This window comes from Pantherophis guttatus, chromosome 2 (assembly GCF_059756535.1).
Source record: "Pantherophis guttatus breed Tessera chromosome 2, ASM5975653v1, whole genome shotgun sequence".
Lineage (NCBI taxonomy): Eukaryota > Metazoa > Chordata > Lepidosauria > Squamata > Colubridae > Pantherophis > Pantherophis guttatus.
This window is the reverse complement of record NC_142064.1, coordinates 72,136,995-72,154,202: the sequence shown is the minus strand read 5'-3', so window position 1 is coordinate 72,154,202 and position 17,208 is coordinate 72,136,995. Positions and strand designations below refer to the sequence as shown.

At 37.6% G+C, this 17,208-nt stretch overlaps 2 protein-coding genes across 4 annotated transcripts in view; both read right to left on the bottom strand.

Annotated features, from left to right (window-relative positions):
* Window positions 1–7,647, bottom strand: part of RIC1 (RIC1 partner of RAB6A GEF complex) — a 47,090-nt gene extending 39,443 nt beyond the window's left edge. The window contains exon 1 of the mRNA XM_034410356.2: window positions 6,892–7,647. Within this exon, the coding sequence (XP_034266247.1) occupies window positions 6,892–7,032 (141 nt within the window). The 5' untranslated portion in view covers window positions 7,033–7,647. The remainder of the gene's footprint in view (window positions 1–6,891) is intronic.
* A 4,954-nt stretch (window positions 7,648–12,601) lies between these two features.
* Window positions 12,602–17,208, bottom strand: part of CD274 (CD274 molecule) — a 33,236-nt gene continuing 28,629 nt past the window's right edge. For all 3 annotated transcript variants that reach the window (XM_087886196.1, XM_034410351.3, XM_087886197.1), the window contains one exon: window positions 12,602–17,179. The gene's annotated coding sequence lies outside the window, so the exon portion shown is untranslated. The remainder of the gene's footprint in view (window positions 17,180–17,208) is intronic.

Genomic DNA, 17,208 nt, shown 5'->3' with positions numbered 1-17,208 from the left:
TTCCACAGAAGATAGAACATTTTGGAACTATTCTTCTACAAATAATAAACAAATTCCTATCTCAAATCAACATTGCTACCTTCATCTCGTCAGAAGAATTATTTCAGTTCTTTCAGACATTCTTGGTTTATTCGTTTACTTTACATCCTGATATCAAAGAAGACTTTTTTTTCCCAAAGTCATTTGTAGAAATTTAAGTTTTCCTTATGCATTATCATTTCAAGTGCATTTCACTTTTTCTCATTATTTTCACAAGAGCTTAAACATTTGAAATAAAATGTCACAAAGCACTGATGCATATTATTACCAATTATAAATACTAACTGGTGTTTAAAAGATGACTAAATTTTCAGTCTTCTGACCTTGCTGAAAGATATGCCAAAAGTACTTCCACATTTTAAAACAAATTCTTTAATTGACAACTCAAAATATGAAAATATTTAAGTGTATTCATGTATCAGAAAAAATGACATAAGGACTGCAATTAACAACTTGGTTTCAGTATATTTAGAAGCAATCCTATTTTACCTATTTGTAGTTCATTTACTGGATTCTAAAGGCTATCCTGCTGATTCTAAATGTTGCGTATCATCTCAACTCAGTGGGTTAAAGGACTTTCAAGCATTTGTAAAAGTAATGATGACCCAGTGCAAGCCTTGTCTCCATTTGCTACACAAAACTATCACAATTTGCTTTCAAATGAATTTTTCAGAAATATTCCTTATTTTTTGTTCCATGCATTGTATAGTACAGTTCATTAAATATGCATTGTCAATGATAGGAAATTACAGAGTGATAGCAGAGCACTGTAATAAGCATACGAACAAACTGCCTATATAATCATATGTTATATGTCAACCAATTCTTATGCATCAATTTAAAAAATTCAAGCTCACACTGGATTTTTGAAAATCACAAAGATAAAGAGCTTATAAAGCACTTGAATATAGGAGGTGTTTCCTCTGATGCTACCACCCTACCTTGTTTTTCTTGATTTATGTGTATATGTGCAACATATATTTAGCAAATGGCCTTCAGGAAAAAAAAAAAAGCTAGAGGTAGCAGAGAATACCCAGGAATGGCTCTAACCAATACAAGAGAATATTTGGTCTTCTAAATGTTGCTGAAATATGTGTGTTTACATGCCCACTTTGTTTCTTATGGTGGGCATTTTTGCTAGACAATATGAGGCAAATTGCCTGGGTTTCTTATGTGTGTCCCAAATGTTTTTTCTTGCAATGGTTTGTTTCCTGGTTAAACTGGAAATCCTCACGGAGATGTTCAGAAGACAGCTCACAGAAAAGTACTGACATGAACAATTATCAGAAGCTAATGGGTACTATTCTAAATATTTAGGAAAAATGTAATAGAACAGTTTTGTTTAATGGAAAGTCAGCTCAGCACTACTGGGGGGCCTTAACATGTTAAGAGTTCATTATAAACCGTGGATCAATCTTGCAATACCCCCTGGATGGTATAGATTTCATGAACATTGATAGTGTATCTGAAACATTGAAAAAATGGAAAATGTGCTATAAAGGGACTTGTGAAACTACTAGACTGCACTGAAGTACAGAAAGTCCTTTTTCCACTTAGCATAATTTCAATGAAAATGGAAGAAAAGCTTAAGTTATTAATAATCCATAATTGGGAAAGAAAAATGTAGGGAATGGTTTTTGTCGGTAAGAAAATAATTATGTAAGATGAACAGGAGCTTTCAGGATCCTGTTTTAATATCTATAACTTTCAAATCCAACTGTCTTCAGTAGGATGACATACAGATTGTAAGAATTCATATTTTTTCCCTAACTCTGGCCCTGCTGAACTAGAGTTTTAAATTGTTAAAACTCTACAATGTTTAACTCTACAAAGTTAAAGGTACAATGAAAGCAGCTACAACCTGCCACCTGAAACGACCTCCCCTTAGTCTCTAAATGCGATAACAGCTATCCTATTTAGCCACAGCTTTGGAATTAGTAGCCTTAACCACCAGAATCCCAGAAACATGGGAATGCTCTGAGGAAGAGATCTTCTCACTATAGAAATCCTGAGGGAAACAACTGTAGAACCCTTGGTAAAGTGGAGGAACTTTGAAAGTCATGCAGATAGGTTCACAAATCCCAATGTGATCCCTGTACCGGCTAGCTCTAAACTGTAACTACGTAAGAATCATGAATGAAGGGATGCTTGCCTTATCCCATACATGACTTAGTGTCTTAGCAGCAGCAATTAATTAAAATATAGACAGGTGTAGGACCTACAAGCTCACTAAACTCTTTGTTCCATTATGGGAGTTGAAATAACTTGGAATGGAGCAGGCTGAAACAGACATAAGCTTCTGAAGGAAAGATGGAATAGAGAATAAGCCTAACAAACAAACTTTTTCCTCTAACAGCTATAATTAACTGAAGATGCTACTAATTATTAACAAGCTTTTCATATCTTCTGCATATTTGTAGTTATGACTCATACAATTTAGAACCATTCTGCTAAATTATCTTTAGCCTCAGTACCTTGACTTCAAAAAAAATGGTCACAGCAATATTTAGTGATTTGTTAATAGTTCTCTGATGCTGGCCACTTTATTTAGTACAACTATGGCCCAGTTCCAAATCCATCTATTGGCCCAAAAGGGTTGAAAACTGAAACCTGGAAGTCATATTAAGTATCTTAATTTAACTCCTGCACTGACCCTATTCCTTTCCCTCTACTGCCTTAGATTTTAATAGAGTCATAATCTTATTGTCTTTTTCCAAAAAATGCAAAGGTTACCCAATTCTTCATCCATCCAAAATTGTGTATATATTCATGATGTCAGAAAAAAGTGCTTTACATATTAGAAATATAAAATTGGACTGCAATTTACAAGTGAAAACATGTTTGCAAATGGTTGCTACAAACTGGAATTATATTGTTGATAGTATACATTGATTCAGTAGAGAATATTGTTAGCAATAGAAATGGAAAAGATTCCTCTTTTCAATTGTTTAAATCCCACAACTCAAGGCAGTGTCCATATGTAATGGGCCCGCATCCTCTTTTCTCCATAACAGTCCTGTGAGGTGGGTTGAGCTAAAAGATAGCGACTGGATCAATGTCACCCAGTCATCTCCCATGCCTAAGGGAGGATTAAAATGCATTTTCCTGGTTTCTAGCCCAACTTCTTAGATGCTCCATTGAATTGGTTCTTTTTTTTTTTTACTGCAACCCTTCTACCCCACAAACTGTTCAAAAGGTCTCTCCATTACACAGAACAGAACTGGCTGTAGAGGGAATAAATCATTATTAAATATTGCTTCCATTTCTTACTTTAATGGCAGAAACCTGGATCAAACTCATTTCAGTGATATTTTATCTCGTTGATATAACAAAGCATATAAATAAAGTAGCTCACATTGTTAATAAAATCCCAATTGCAATTAAAAAGGTAAATGTCTAATCTGATAGCAGAGATTGAAAAAAAATTAGCCTCCCAGCAATGCTTATTAATATTGAAAATTATTTACAATTTTGATGCCACTTACATAACACACATTACAAATAATTACTGATATTATTGATGATTATAGACACATGTATAAAACTAGGCATTTTCTAAAAAATATTTATCTATACAAGATGGTAATCTACTCATAGAATCAGAGCTGGAAAGAGCCTTAGTTGTCATCTAATCCAACACCATCTCAAAACAGACTATTACAGCAACTCTGACAATAACCATCCAACTTCTGTTTGAAGATTCTATCAAAGGAGAATTCACAACTTCATGTGAAGTCATTAGGACAGGATGAACAGCAAAATAAAGGTCAGTAATATATTCAAAACTATTGGGATTTGGGCATATAAAATGCAGAAAACGTCTACAAAATTATGCATATGTGAAATACTAGAACAAGATTGAAGATAACAAAGGCTTTTTGTATTTGCATAAAGAACCTAATCATAAGCACAGTATTAATCTGGACAGAAGAAAATAAGAACAATCTTATTACATCATCAAAGGCCCTTATATATAGTAGATAATTTTTAACATGTTTGCAAATGGATTATAAACTTGCCCTCCTCACCAGAAAAATGGAAGGATAAATGATAAATTATAAACAAAAATAAATTATATTCATCTTTTATAACTAACAGCTATCCAAAGGCTAGTATGTAATGGCATAATTCTATCCTTGTTCATTTAAAACTTGATATTCTGTTATTTAGCTCAGTGTTTATTCTCATGTAAGTATATGTAGAACTGCATTCTAAATTGTTTAACGCCATGTAGATGATTAATATGCATTGAGAAAATGAACTGTAGGTAATTATATATTTTCTTTTTCATCCTATATCCGTGATGGCGAACCTATGGCACGAGTGCCACAGATGGCACACGGAGCCATATCTGTGGGCATGCGAGCATTGCCCTAGCTCAGCTCCAGCATGTATGCGTACGCCAGCCAGCTGATTTTTGGACCTTTTGGGCTCACCGGAAATCAGGAAACGGGCAGTTTCTGGCTTCCGGGGAAGTGGGGAAAGCTGTTTTTGCCCTCCCCAGGCTCCTAGAAAGCCTCTGGAGCCTGGGGAGGGCAAAAAAACAGGCCTACTGGGCCCACCGTGCCATAAGCGGGGGGAGCGCGCGTGCATGCACGTGGGGCGGGCACATTGAATTATGGGTGTTGGCACACGTGTGCTCGACTCCCTGCACTCCCCCCCACTTTTGGCACGTGATGGCAAAAAGGTTAGCCATCACTGTCCTATATCTTCCATTGCATTTGATTTACTATTCTTCAGTTCTAGTCTTATACCTGATATTCTTTTTTCATATTCACTTTTTAAATTTCTTCTTTATTACTCCCCCTCTACTTTTTTTTTTGTAAATTGAGAAATCCCAAGAGAAGGTTCTCCAATCATTTTAATTTTAATCACTGTTTTCTGAATTTCCTTCCAGTATTATGTTTTTTATAGACCATCAGATCTCATATAAAAACACATTGCTTTGTCCCAGGCAGATGACACTCTAATACAATCATATGTAGTAGTATTATAAACATGTTTAATATTACTATTTTGAATGATAACTTTGCACGGAATTGTAGACTTACACTAGCTTGACTGTTTTGAAACCAATGCTCACAAAGATATTACTACTGGAACTAACAGACTGCCACTGCAATACAATGTTGCATCATAGATATCAAGTGAATTATAAACTAAGGCATATGGAACAACTAAAATTCAACTTCCTTTCTGGACTTTATAAAATCAATGTGTCGATGCTAAATTTAGACCAACAGATTGATGGGACATTACAAGATATTAAAAAGTTCAGTTACAGAAATATTTGTTAAGGAACGGGCACCATATGGTGTATATAGTAATTGAGTATACAGCACTTATACTGTGTCAGAAATATCATTACTAAGTTGTTATTGAAAGATACTTCACTCTTACACAAAGTTTAAACCCTCTGAATTAGCTTCATCATTACTGTTAGTTACTGGTTCTTTCTAAATATGCCTCTATATAATTTACATAAAAAGCACATCCTACTCCTTTTCCATGGAATTGGATATCCAACGAAATAAGAAATGTATGAAATAAACTCAAATTTATGAAAATTTCAGATGCTAACTTAAATGCCTTTCATAACTATCACATGTATACAAAATGGATATTCAAGAGGAATATGCCTAAAATGTAGATATAAATTAAGAAAATATTGAGAATGCAGTTCTATTACTCCTTTTAAAAGTGGTGAACAGCTTCTTGGAATTATATTTTTCCCCTATGCCCAAGCCACTACAACTACAGGTAGTCCTCAACTTACAACCATTCAGTTAGTGACCATTTGAAGTTACAACAGTGCTGGAAAAAATGACTTATGACCATTTTTCACACTTATGACCACTGTAGCATCCCCTTGGTCATGTGATCAAAATTTAGATGCTTAGCAACTGGCATGCATTTATGATGGTTGCAGTTTTCCAGGGTCATGTAATTATCTTTTGTGATCTCTGACAAGCAAAGTCAATAGAGAAGCCAGATTCAATTAACAACCATGTTACTAACTTAACAACTGCAGTGATTCATTTAACAACTGTGACAAGAAAGGTCATAAAATGGGGCACAGCTAACTGAACAAATGTTTCCTTAGCAAATTTAAATTGAGGACTACCTGTATGTACCTGAAGGCAGGTTTGGAATTGAGATTAAGAAATGCCAGTAAAGTTCAAAAGAATTTTTAAAAAAATTCCTAGGACGATACAACAGAACTGATCTGCAAAACAAGTCCTTTCTTTTTAAGTAAGCATCCCTTACTTAAAAGGGTTTCTGACACATCTAGAGTCCATTAAGTAACTAAAAATACATCTCAACTATGCTGTCAATCTGAAGAGTTAAGAGAAGAGGCAAAGTACCCACATTTAAAAGGATAACATTAACACACATGTTCAGCATTAGCTATACCACAAAGCAAAGCCACAAGTTTTGTTTGAGCCTTTCAAAGTATGTCCCAATTCAGCATCACATCCCAATAAAGGAGGGAGGGATGGATAGATTAGATAGACAGACAGACATAGATAGATAGATTAGATAAAAGATAGATAAGATATACATACAGATACACATATATACGGGTACATCTAGAGACAGACAGATGTAGATATCTATGTCTACACACACACGCATACATGTGTGTATATACACATATACCGGTATATATACCGGCACATACATACACAACACACATATATACCCAATTCTTTCTTACCATTCAAAAACGAGAGGGGGAAGAGGCCAAAGTCAGGTATGGAGCAATCTGGCTCGGGGGGGGGGGGGGAACCAAGGGAGGAGACGGTAGCCAAAAAATAGGCAGGGCGATTATAGGGTGACAACTCTACTCACCCTGTTGTACCAGATGCTGAGCTGGGACGGTGACAACACGGCGAACAAAGTCCTTTGCGGGTCGGCCTGGATCCCGAGCGGGGGTTCCTGAGCCTCTATTGGGCAGAGCAGTCTCTTGGGCCAGCCGCTGAGGAAATACATGGCCGGAGAGCCAACCCGGCGTCCTGGCCAGGCGCCGTCCTAGCAGGCAGAAACGGCGGCCGGAGCCTGAAGGGGTTTCAGCATCTGTCTCGGGCGGCCGGGGCTCCCGAGACGTACCAGCATAATAGCGAAGGAATGGAAGCGCCCCTCGAGAGGCCGGCGTCGCCCCTGGCCAGGCTGAGAGGCGCTCGGAAGAGGAAGGGAGTCGGAGCTGCCTTTCTGGCGGGTTGAAGCAACGGGACGGGGGAGGGAGTAGGGAGGGGGCGTCCTAAGGGGAAAGGACGGTTACAGCTCGAGACGGCGCCCTCGCGACGTCGCCTTAACCTTGCGGGTGCCTCGCGCTCTTCCCGCCGCGGCTTCCTTTGCCGCTGCCGTCGCCGCCGCCGCCATCTCTTTTTCTTTCTGCTACGTCGGCGTCTGGCGGTGGACAGAAAGAGGGGGGCGGGGGTGAAGAAGGAGAAAGAGCGAGCGAGAGACGCGTACAAGCCGAAGGAGGGAGCGAGCCCCGTTTGCCTCAGGACGGCAACTCAGTACTGGTTGGAGAAAAGGGGGCGGAGAATTCGGGCCAGAGGACGCCGCGATTGGCTCCAGGGCCCTTAGGGGAAAAAAAAAAAACCCAACCAGAGGTGACGTTTTGAGATCTGCGGAAGAACCACCGAGAAAGGCTAGAACGGACGAAAATCCTTCCCCCTCCCCCTCCCATTTCCTGTGCAGTGGAGGACTTCTCCATTTTGCGGATTGGATGGCGGTCCCCAGAGCGGTCGGCGAGATCGAGGCGTGCGGGGGGGGGGGGGGAGAAGAGGGGTCTCGGTTTTTCATTTGGCTTTCCCGGGATGCAGAGTCGGGTCTCTTCCTCCACGATGATGCCCAAGGAGTTAGGCAGACGCGCACTTTTCGTGTTCTTATCGGCAAGATATCGTTCTGAAGCCGTCAGTCCAAAATGTACATGTACAGTACAGGTACTCCTCAATTTATGGCAATTGAGCTCAAAATTTATGTTCCTAAGTGAAAAATTTGTTAAGCGCGGCTTGCCCCATTGTACGACCTTAACAACCGTGTTAAGGAGCCTTGGTAGTACAGTGGTCTAAAGCACCCTGTTATTAAGATCAGCTGCCTGCAATTACGGCAGGTTCGAATCTCGCCAGGCTCAAGGTTGACTCAGCCTTCCATCCTTTCTAAGGTGGGTAAATTGAGGACCCAGTTTGTGGGGGCAATAAGATGACTTTGTATAAATATACAAAAGGATGAAGGCTATTGCTTAGCGCATTGTAAGTCGCCCTGAGTCTCCGGAGAAGGGCGGCATATAAATCAAATTAAAAAAACAAAAAAACTTGGTTTCCCCATTGACTTTGCGTGTCAGAGGGTTGCAGAACGGGATCCCGGGATGTGAACCAGTTGTCAAGCATCCAATTGTAAATCAGGTGACCCTGGAGTTGCTGCTAAATAAACGGTAATAAATGTGATAAATGGTCATAACTTTTTTCAGTACCGTTGTAACTTCGATCACTAAGTGAACTGTTGTAAATCGAGGACTACCTGTATTTCGTCAGGGCTTCCCTATCACATTTTATATTTCGTATGCTGTATTTTTATCTGTGTTTTTTTTACCAAAATGTGATGTGAATGTGCCATGTGATAAATACCTGTAAATAATCTCCTACCACAAAGGCAGGTGCATCTTGTAATTTAAGTTCCCCTCCCTATCTCTCCGTGATTAACACATCTAGTGACCAGTTTAATTAGTTTAGACGTTCGTTTTGAAATTGAAACATGAACCTGCACCTAAAGCAGATTTAAAAGGGACACGGTGGCTCAGTGGCTAAGACGCTGAGCTTGCAATAGAAAGATTGGTAGTTTAGCGGTTCGAATCCCTAGTGCCATATAACGGGGTAAGCTCCGGTTACTTGTCCCAGTTTCTTCCAACCTAGCAGTTCGAAATCACGTAAAAAATGCAAGTAGAAAAATAGGGACCTTTGGTGGGAAGGTAACAGTATTCCATGGGCCTTTGGCGTTTAGTCATACCGGCCACATGACCACGGAGACATCTTCAGACAGTGCTGAGTCTTCGGCTTTGAAACGGAGATGAGCACCGCCCTCTAGAGTCAGGAACGACTAGCACATATTTGTGAGGGGAACCTTTACCTTTAGGGCAGATTTTCAGTTACAGAGTTTCTACTCCTTCGCTGCTTGCTGTAAAGATATTTGAGGGTTTTTTTACTAATAGAGGCATTCAAATGCAAAGGTTTCTTTCATATAACAAAGTAGCCATCTTATAATTTGGAGGGGGCTTGATTCATCTGTTGAACTGTATAAGAACATAGGTTTGTGTTGGTTCAAGCAGAAAAGAAAACCTTGGTGTTTTTTTTTTCCTGTGAAAAAATTTCCTGTGAAAGACCTTAGAAACAACAAAACTAAATAAAACGTGTGTGAGAGCAAGAGTGATTTGGAGACTGTACTGTTAGGATATATTTACATTAGAAATGCTTGAGGTGCAAATATTTACCAAAGAAACATTATAATCATGCATTGATTTTACCAGTATAAATTGGAAATGCTGTATTTGCAAATAGTGGAGTTATATCTGTACTCAAAGACTTACTCAAATCTGAATTTACTATTCTAAATAGAAAATTAGGTTTCAATCCCTTAATTATTCTGATTTCATGATTAAATATAAAATTCAAAAGATTATTATGATTGCACTTATTGGCACAGTTAGCATTAAACTATGCTTGAAATAGCTTGAGTGAACATACTGTCTCTGGGAAGTAACAACCATCTGGGTTTCAGGGTTTTTTTTTCCAAGCAGAAATTTCAATTCATACTTAATACTATCAAAAGCCTTTGCTTAAAAACAATAAACAGATGTTGCACAGTATTAATAAATAACTTTTAACAATTCATTTTTTTCAAGGGAGCTTTATGATTTTCTGCTCCAGCCATCATGCAGGAAGCATGAGTGTCTTATGCACATTTTATTGCATTTTGAGTTTGAAACTTTCTTTAAAAGCAGCTCAAAACACAATAGATTGCATTAGTGCAGTTTTTCCTATTGAGTTGCCTTCTAGATATGCTGATCTACATTTTTCCAAACCATCTTCATTAAACAATTGAGTAGGTTTTACAAATATTTTGTTTGCTTTTTTTCCTTCCATACGTTTTGATTCTTGGCGGCTAATTGGACTAATCCATGCCACTTTCTTGTCAAAAATAATTGGTTTGCCTTCTTCCTAGGGAATGACTGGCCCAAAGACATCCAGTTGGCTTTCATGCTTAAGGCAAGATTAAAACTCAGTCCTAGTTGCTGGCCCAGTGCTTTAATACTAGAACAGAAGTAGAGCAGAGTGCCTCTTATCTGGGGATGCTATAGATGATGAAATAAGAGATAATTGATCATTTCTAATGAGCAGGATCCCATTTCTTCTGAGATTTTCCAGTTGTTTTTATTAATAAGATGTAGAACCTCTAGGGCAAACACAGAATATTTGCCTTCATTCGTAACACAGATTATATTCTGCAATATATAAGCACCAAATGTGATCTCAAAGAAGTTTGTAAGCACAGTACGCATATTAAACTTGCAATTAGAAATGACAGCTCATGCCAGCTGGAGATAATTCACTGTAGTTATAGTATGCAGCCAGTTTCTTTTTGTAATGTACTCAGAGTTGGCACTTGGTTATTTTCTCCCATGGGCCTGCATTTTTACTGCAAAATCAAAGTAGCACATACTTATTTTAATAGCTGTGTTGAAAATAATGTTTTTTCCCCTTTACATTCTGGATATTACATTTCTGCATGGATCAGTAAAAGTACTTTTAAATAATATTTTCTAGAGAGTAGCAATATTTGTAACAATAAGAACATTATATATTTTGTTGACAGCCATTTCCATTTTTCTTGTGCAAAAATAGACAATGCTTGTCTTTTTTTTCCCAAGGCTTTTAGTATCTTTAGAAATGGGAACACCTGCTACACATAAATGTAGTCAAGAAAATTACTAGAAGTAGTAGCTTTATTTATTACAGTATGTATTTGTTAATCTCAAATTAAATGTGTGACTTTCTTACTCTAGATGCCCCTTTACTCTTGCTACATGTGTACATGGCTTTACTTTCCATAACCCTCAAAACAACACAATACAGTAAAATACAAACAATAAAAATTCATCATCAGCTATCAGACTTAAGATTTTATTTTTTTGATTTTACAGTAGAGAACTCAAAATTGTTATCTCCACTTCTCCAAAAATTACAAAATAGTCCCTAAAATAGTTCCTTATTTTTAAGCTTTTTTTGATCAAAGCCATCTTGAGATATTCCTGTTGAGCCTCATGCTTCAAGACATAAAATGGGAATATTCAAGATATTGTAATGATAATGCTATGTTTTAGTTAGCTTTGAACATTCTTTACTGAATGAACATCAGATATGTTAATAAAAACGGGTGGTGAGCAATAAGACAAAATTTGATTGAATAAATAATTCTCTTTATTTCCATACTAAAATTGAGTGTTCATCATTTCTGAACAAAAATGATTTGTAATCCAAATACAATAGAAAACACAAGGGGGAGCTGTACCACATCTTATATTGGAAAATAAACTTTAGTTCAAAGCAAAAACATTACAGCTGTCTCAGCTCATTACTTCCTTTCAAAGATTCTGGATCAAAGAATGGAAAAGCCAGTTATACAAATAGTATATTTTCTTTTAGTAACATAATCCCTCTTAATCAGTAATTGCGGGCACCACGAGCTCTGTCCGTTCCTTGTGTTTGTGTAATGTCGGGCATACAAAAATCCCAGAGCAATGCTACTTTCTTTCCGACCCACCTTCTGTCCTACGGGCACGTCTGTTGTTAATTATAAAACCATTGATGGAGTGATAAATCATTTAGGGACCAATTTAAATCGGTAAAGGGATCCATGGGGAATAATACCTTGAAAATAAATGCTGCTAAAATGGTCATTATATTCCTTGTGAAGGGCTTTAATTCCAGCAAGGTAACACTATCAGCCTGAGTGGGAGTACCTTTTACAGAAAGAGCAAGTGCTGAGTTTTGGGAGTGCTCTGGGATCCAAATCTCTCTGTCTGTTAACCAGATTTAAGACAAAGCTAGGATGACCTTTTACCAGCTTTGGTTGACTTGTCCAATGTATCCACCTCTGGAAGATAATGAAAATAATGCACCTGCTGAAAACCCCTGACTCCCCTCCAGCAATGTTTGTACAGGTTGCTTTCGTTCTGTACTACAAACTTCAGCTAGTGCTGATACAGCAGAAGAGAAAAAAAAGGCTTCTCTCAGGCTGCCTGGATCTAAAGCCATTTAAGGCTTTAAGTTTAGAATAAACAAAAGGCGTGGGCGGCCTAAAAAGGAACAGGCAGGCAGCCTTTTCAACAAAGATGTAATGAGGCATTTTTTATTCTTCTCAAGACTAACCCAGCTGCCAAGATTTATACTAACTGAAGCATGGGGTCCTAAGCTCAGTTGCTTTCTTGTAGACATTTCATTTCTAAACTAGATAACATCATCAGGGCTAGAAGGGAGTAGGGTTTGCTCTTTATTTATCTACCCCATTCCCTTCTAGCCCTGACGATGTTACCTAGTTTGGGTAATGAAACTTCTGCAGAAAACCACCAAGCTCACAGCACCAAGGACCCTTCATTTCAACAATGACCTATGGTACAAATATTATTTGAGCTTCCATGCTGCTTGGAATCATCTGAAGAGCTTCACTTACAGTTGCCACCAGAAGTATCTGCGGGGTATGATTTTAAAAAGTCAAAAAGATTTTTAAATATACAATGCATATAAAATGCCCCTGTGGCTGCACTCTGCAGCAGGGGTGGGCAATTAATTTTTTCGAGGAGCCACATGAAAAACTGGATTTATTCATTATTAATGGTGCTTGTCTTTTAAATCAAAAGCTCAGTTAAAACAGTGTTTAATGCCTCAATCTTAAAACTGTCTTGTAAACTGCTGAGAGCAGTAGTTGGCACATTACTAGGTTAGAAGACTAGAATACATTTGTATACCTATGAAATTCCACATGAGAGGGGAAGCATTTCGCCTACTCAAACCGACTTTGTGGATAAACTCTACAGGAATATACCTGTTCATATATTTGTCACATCTGCAGTTGCCAAGAAGGGGTTAAGTTACAAGGTTCCAGCTACCTTGTGATTTCTTCTATAATGTGAAGAAGTTCATGGCTACCTCCCTAACAGAATTAAATTTTATGAAACAAATACAACGGTCTGCAAACTCAACAGACTGCTCATCTGATCAGCAAACACAAGGTCCAAGTCATGCAATGGATGCGTGACATATTTAGAAAGTCCCAGGGTTTTATAGTTAGTTTTACTTTCACTGAAGCATACAAAATACAGAGAGAAAGATTGAGGCTGAGAGACAGCAGGAAGTTTGGGTTTTTTAAATACATTTCATTGCTTTTCTTATAACACTAACTTTTTACCTTAAAAAAAAAATCCAACAAAAAATATAAAAACCAAATATTATAAAAAAACAAAATTTGAGTCATTCCAGAGTGCTATAAGTATAATAATTAGATCTGTATAAAAAATACTATAACTCAAGATGGGACCCTTTGCCCACAGAACCACAGAACCACATGATCCACTGTTTTTTTGTTTTTTTTTTTGTGATAAAAGAACCGTTTCAAAGGCTAACTTTTTTAAAAAATAATTTTTATTGAATAGTTTACATTTTTAAAACCAAAAACATTTTTTTAATCCACTTTTTTGTATCTAGTATTTAGGTGTCTTTCCATGAGCACATAATCTTTTTGGCAACTATTTAATCACGATAGAGCCAAATCTCTTAATAAATGGATAAATTGAGGGACCGTCTCACCCCACTGGGATTGGCCTGTACCACTCATGCTGGCAGAGGAGGCCTGCTGTGGGTCCAGAATACTCATGTGGGCTGAGTATTCCTGCTGGCAGGATCCAGGAGGAAAGCTTTCTCTGCTGTTGCTCCTGCCCTTTGGAACATTTTGCCCACCAATGTGAGGTGGGCCCCAACCCTCCCATCTTTTCGTATGGGCCTAAAGATGTGGCTGTGCCAGTTGGCTTGGGGCTCCAGTGGGGGTGGTTGATTGAGTAATAACAGATCCCACCTTCCCCCCCCCCACTCCACCACCCCCTCCTCCATGTGTGCTTTTGCTTTTAATATTTGTTTCTAACTTTTTATGTTTTAGATTTTATGTAACTGAAAGCCACCCAGAGTTACCCTATGGTAAGACAGGCAGCCAATAAATTTTATAAATAATAAAATAAAATTCCAGATTGTTTAAATATAAAGTAATTGCACATCAATGTCTTTGACCTCCTCCCCAAACTCTGGTTCATTGCATTAAAAACATAGAACCAATAAAATAATTCTAACGAATAGAATCAAAGCATGTGCATTCTATCTGCAACATAAGGACAGTAACCAGAATTATTTAAGCATTCATTAGGAAGTCCAGTAAACCTAAAAAGGGGGGGAGGGCTTTAATCATAAAACACATATTTTACATAAATTAAGACCTGAAACCACTGATTTTGTAGTAAGAAAACTTGAATTCTCTAATCTAGTTTTCTTTCATATTATCCAAATTTATTTTTGTAAACGTTTTAGACTATTGGTGGTACTGAGCTATGATTTTACTCTTGATCAAAACCTATAATATTAAAAAATCAGGGCCTTTGGAGGCTGGCAAAGCATTTGGAACAAAATGAGAATATAACAAGGACTTTAATTACAAGTAGCCCTTGACTTACAACCGTAATTAAGCCTGGAATTACAGTCATAAATCATGGCGATTGTTAAGTAGGTTACTACATGACAGTGCCTGATTTTACAACTTTTTTTTTTTTTTTGCAACAATTGCTAAGCAAACCCCATGGTCATTAAGCAAACCCATTTTCACCAATGGGCATTCTTGCCAGAAACTGGCAGAAAAGCCAGAAATTGCAATCACATGACTCTGGGTGTTTGGTAACACAACTGAATTTATAATTGTTTATAGCATCCCACTGTCAAACCTGACTCGACTCCATAGTCGCCTGTACCTGCTTTCGCTTGCAGCTTTGTCAAAGTGTGGTGGTGAGTGGTGAATTCCTAAGGGTGTTGGGAAGCTATGGAATACAAATGAACCGTCTGTTGCCGGAGGGACATTATCTAAAAAGGCCAAATGATGAAGAATGTTTTGATTGAAGCAAACAGCTTTCCCCAAAGCAAAAGAACTGAACTCAGTTGGTCAATTATGAACTGTGAGTTCATAATTCAGAGGGGAAAAGGGGAGTTACCCATGTGGGTTTTTGCAGGAAAATCCCAGAACTGTCTTTGCTTCTGCCATGCCTAGATGGATTTTTCAAAAAAGCTACCCTCTTAAAGAGCCAGGGATTTCTTTTGTTGAATGTGCCAAATGGCACGGTTAACACCCCCAGTCATGTGACATTTTATGACATTTTTGCTGAAAAACTGGCACTTCTGGTTTTCAGCAAGACTGTGCCATAGGCGGAAAAATGGGTTTGCACTTATTACTTACTGTCATATTCATTTAATGACCATGAAAAAAAGTTGTAAAATCGGACCGGTCACATGACAACTTGTCAATCACAATATATAACCATAATGGGCAGGCTTCATTATATTCACATGTTGAGGACTACCTGCATAGTTGGAACCACATATATATACAGGATTTCAACAGTTCCAAAGCTTGACTTTCCAAATGGCCCATCAGCCAGATCTATTCAGTATTATTTTCATCTGAATGCATTATAGACACTGAATTATATAATTTGCAGTCAGGAAAGTTAGAGCTTCTATTTTCATATGTTTGAAACGGAAATCCTATTTACCATTCAACGGGAACTAAATCAATAATCAATTTGTCTAAACTATCCAGTGGAATCAACAAAAACCATCCTGGTTAATGTATTATCAGTCTTGAGGCAATATTCATTTTTGCTACTTTTAATCTTCCTCAGATTCATAGCGCTTTTCAACTACCTAATATTATCCCCGTTAATCTGAACTATGCATTATTAAATATTCTAATCTACTGAATAGGATACTTTTCCTAGAAATGATTATCTATAATAATTCTTTAATAGACTAAACAAAAAGTAAAAACAAGTGTTATTACCATTTGGCACTTATGAGATTATTCCAATTGATTGTATATTTGTAGCATTTATAGCATAACATCATCTCCACAATAAAGTTTTTTTATCATAATTGAAAAGATCCAGAATGACATTAGCATACAAGAAGCTTGTCTATAGTTGCAGAAGGTTTGAAATGGCACTTATCTGATTTGTAACTCATACTTTGCACATGCTACATTACAATAGTTTATAAATATATTTAAAATGTTAGTTACAATGTTTCATAAGAGCACCGGACAGGACAAAATGGAATCACTACTCTTCATACCCATCCAGAAGCCAACTACTGTACAATAATAGCTAAATTTTAATTTAATAGTAACAGGACAACATTCTCCTTAATGCTTGAGAATATCAGGTTGTCTTACAAGGGAGGAGCCCTATTCCACACAACTGTTTCCTAGGACCTCATCATCTGTTGATTGAGATGCTGCTGTGCAATAACCAATGGTGGAGCTAGCTTTCAGAAAGAACATTTCTATAGCAAAAATGTGAAGTCAGACCAAAGGCACCTGCAGCTAGCCACAAAGGTGCCAACATAAGGAAATGTTCATTGCAATAGTAGAGGATAAGCCCTACCTTTTTATTTAAATCATGACATCACACACAAGCCCATAAGGGCTGGAGTTTGTGTTGCAACAAGAAGAATGTTTTCTTACTGTATATATCACCTGTTCTGTATGAGGCTATAACTGGAAGCTGCAGGGAGTCTTGAAAATAAGCAAATCCCGAATCTCTAACCTGCACATTTTTCACAAGTATTTGGAATGATCAATGGACATACGAAAACCAGAGAGATCAGCATTAATTACAGCGTCCAACTTCCTTAAAGAAGTTTCTAAGAGGAGGAATCGGATCAATGGAGGATCAAACAACAAAGAAGAACTGCTTCTTGTATTTGCTCAGGCTTCTCCATCTGCATCAGTCATCAAACTTTATTCTTGATTTGATGCTCCAGATCTTCTTCTAAAACCAACAGCAGGGAGACAAAGAGA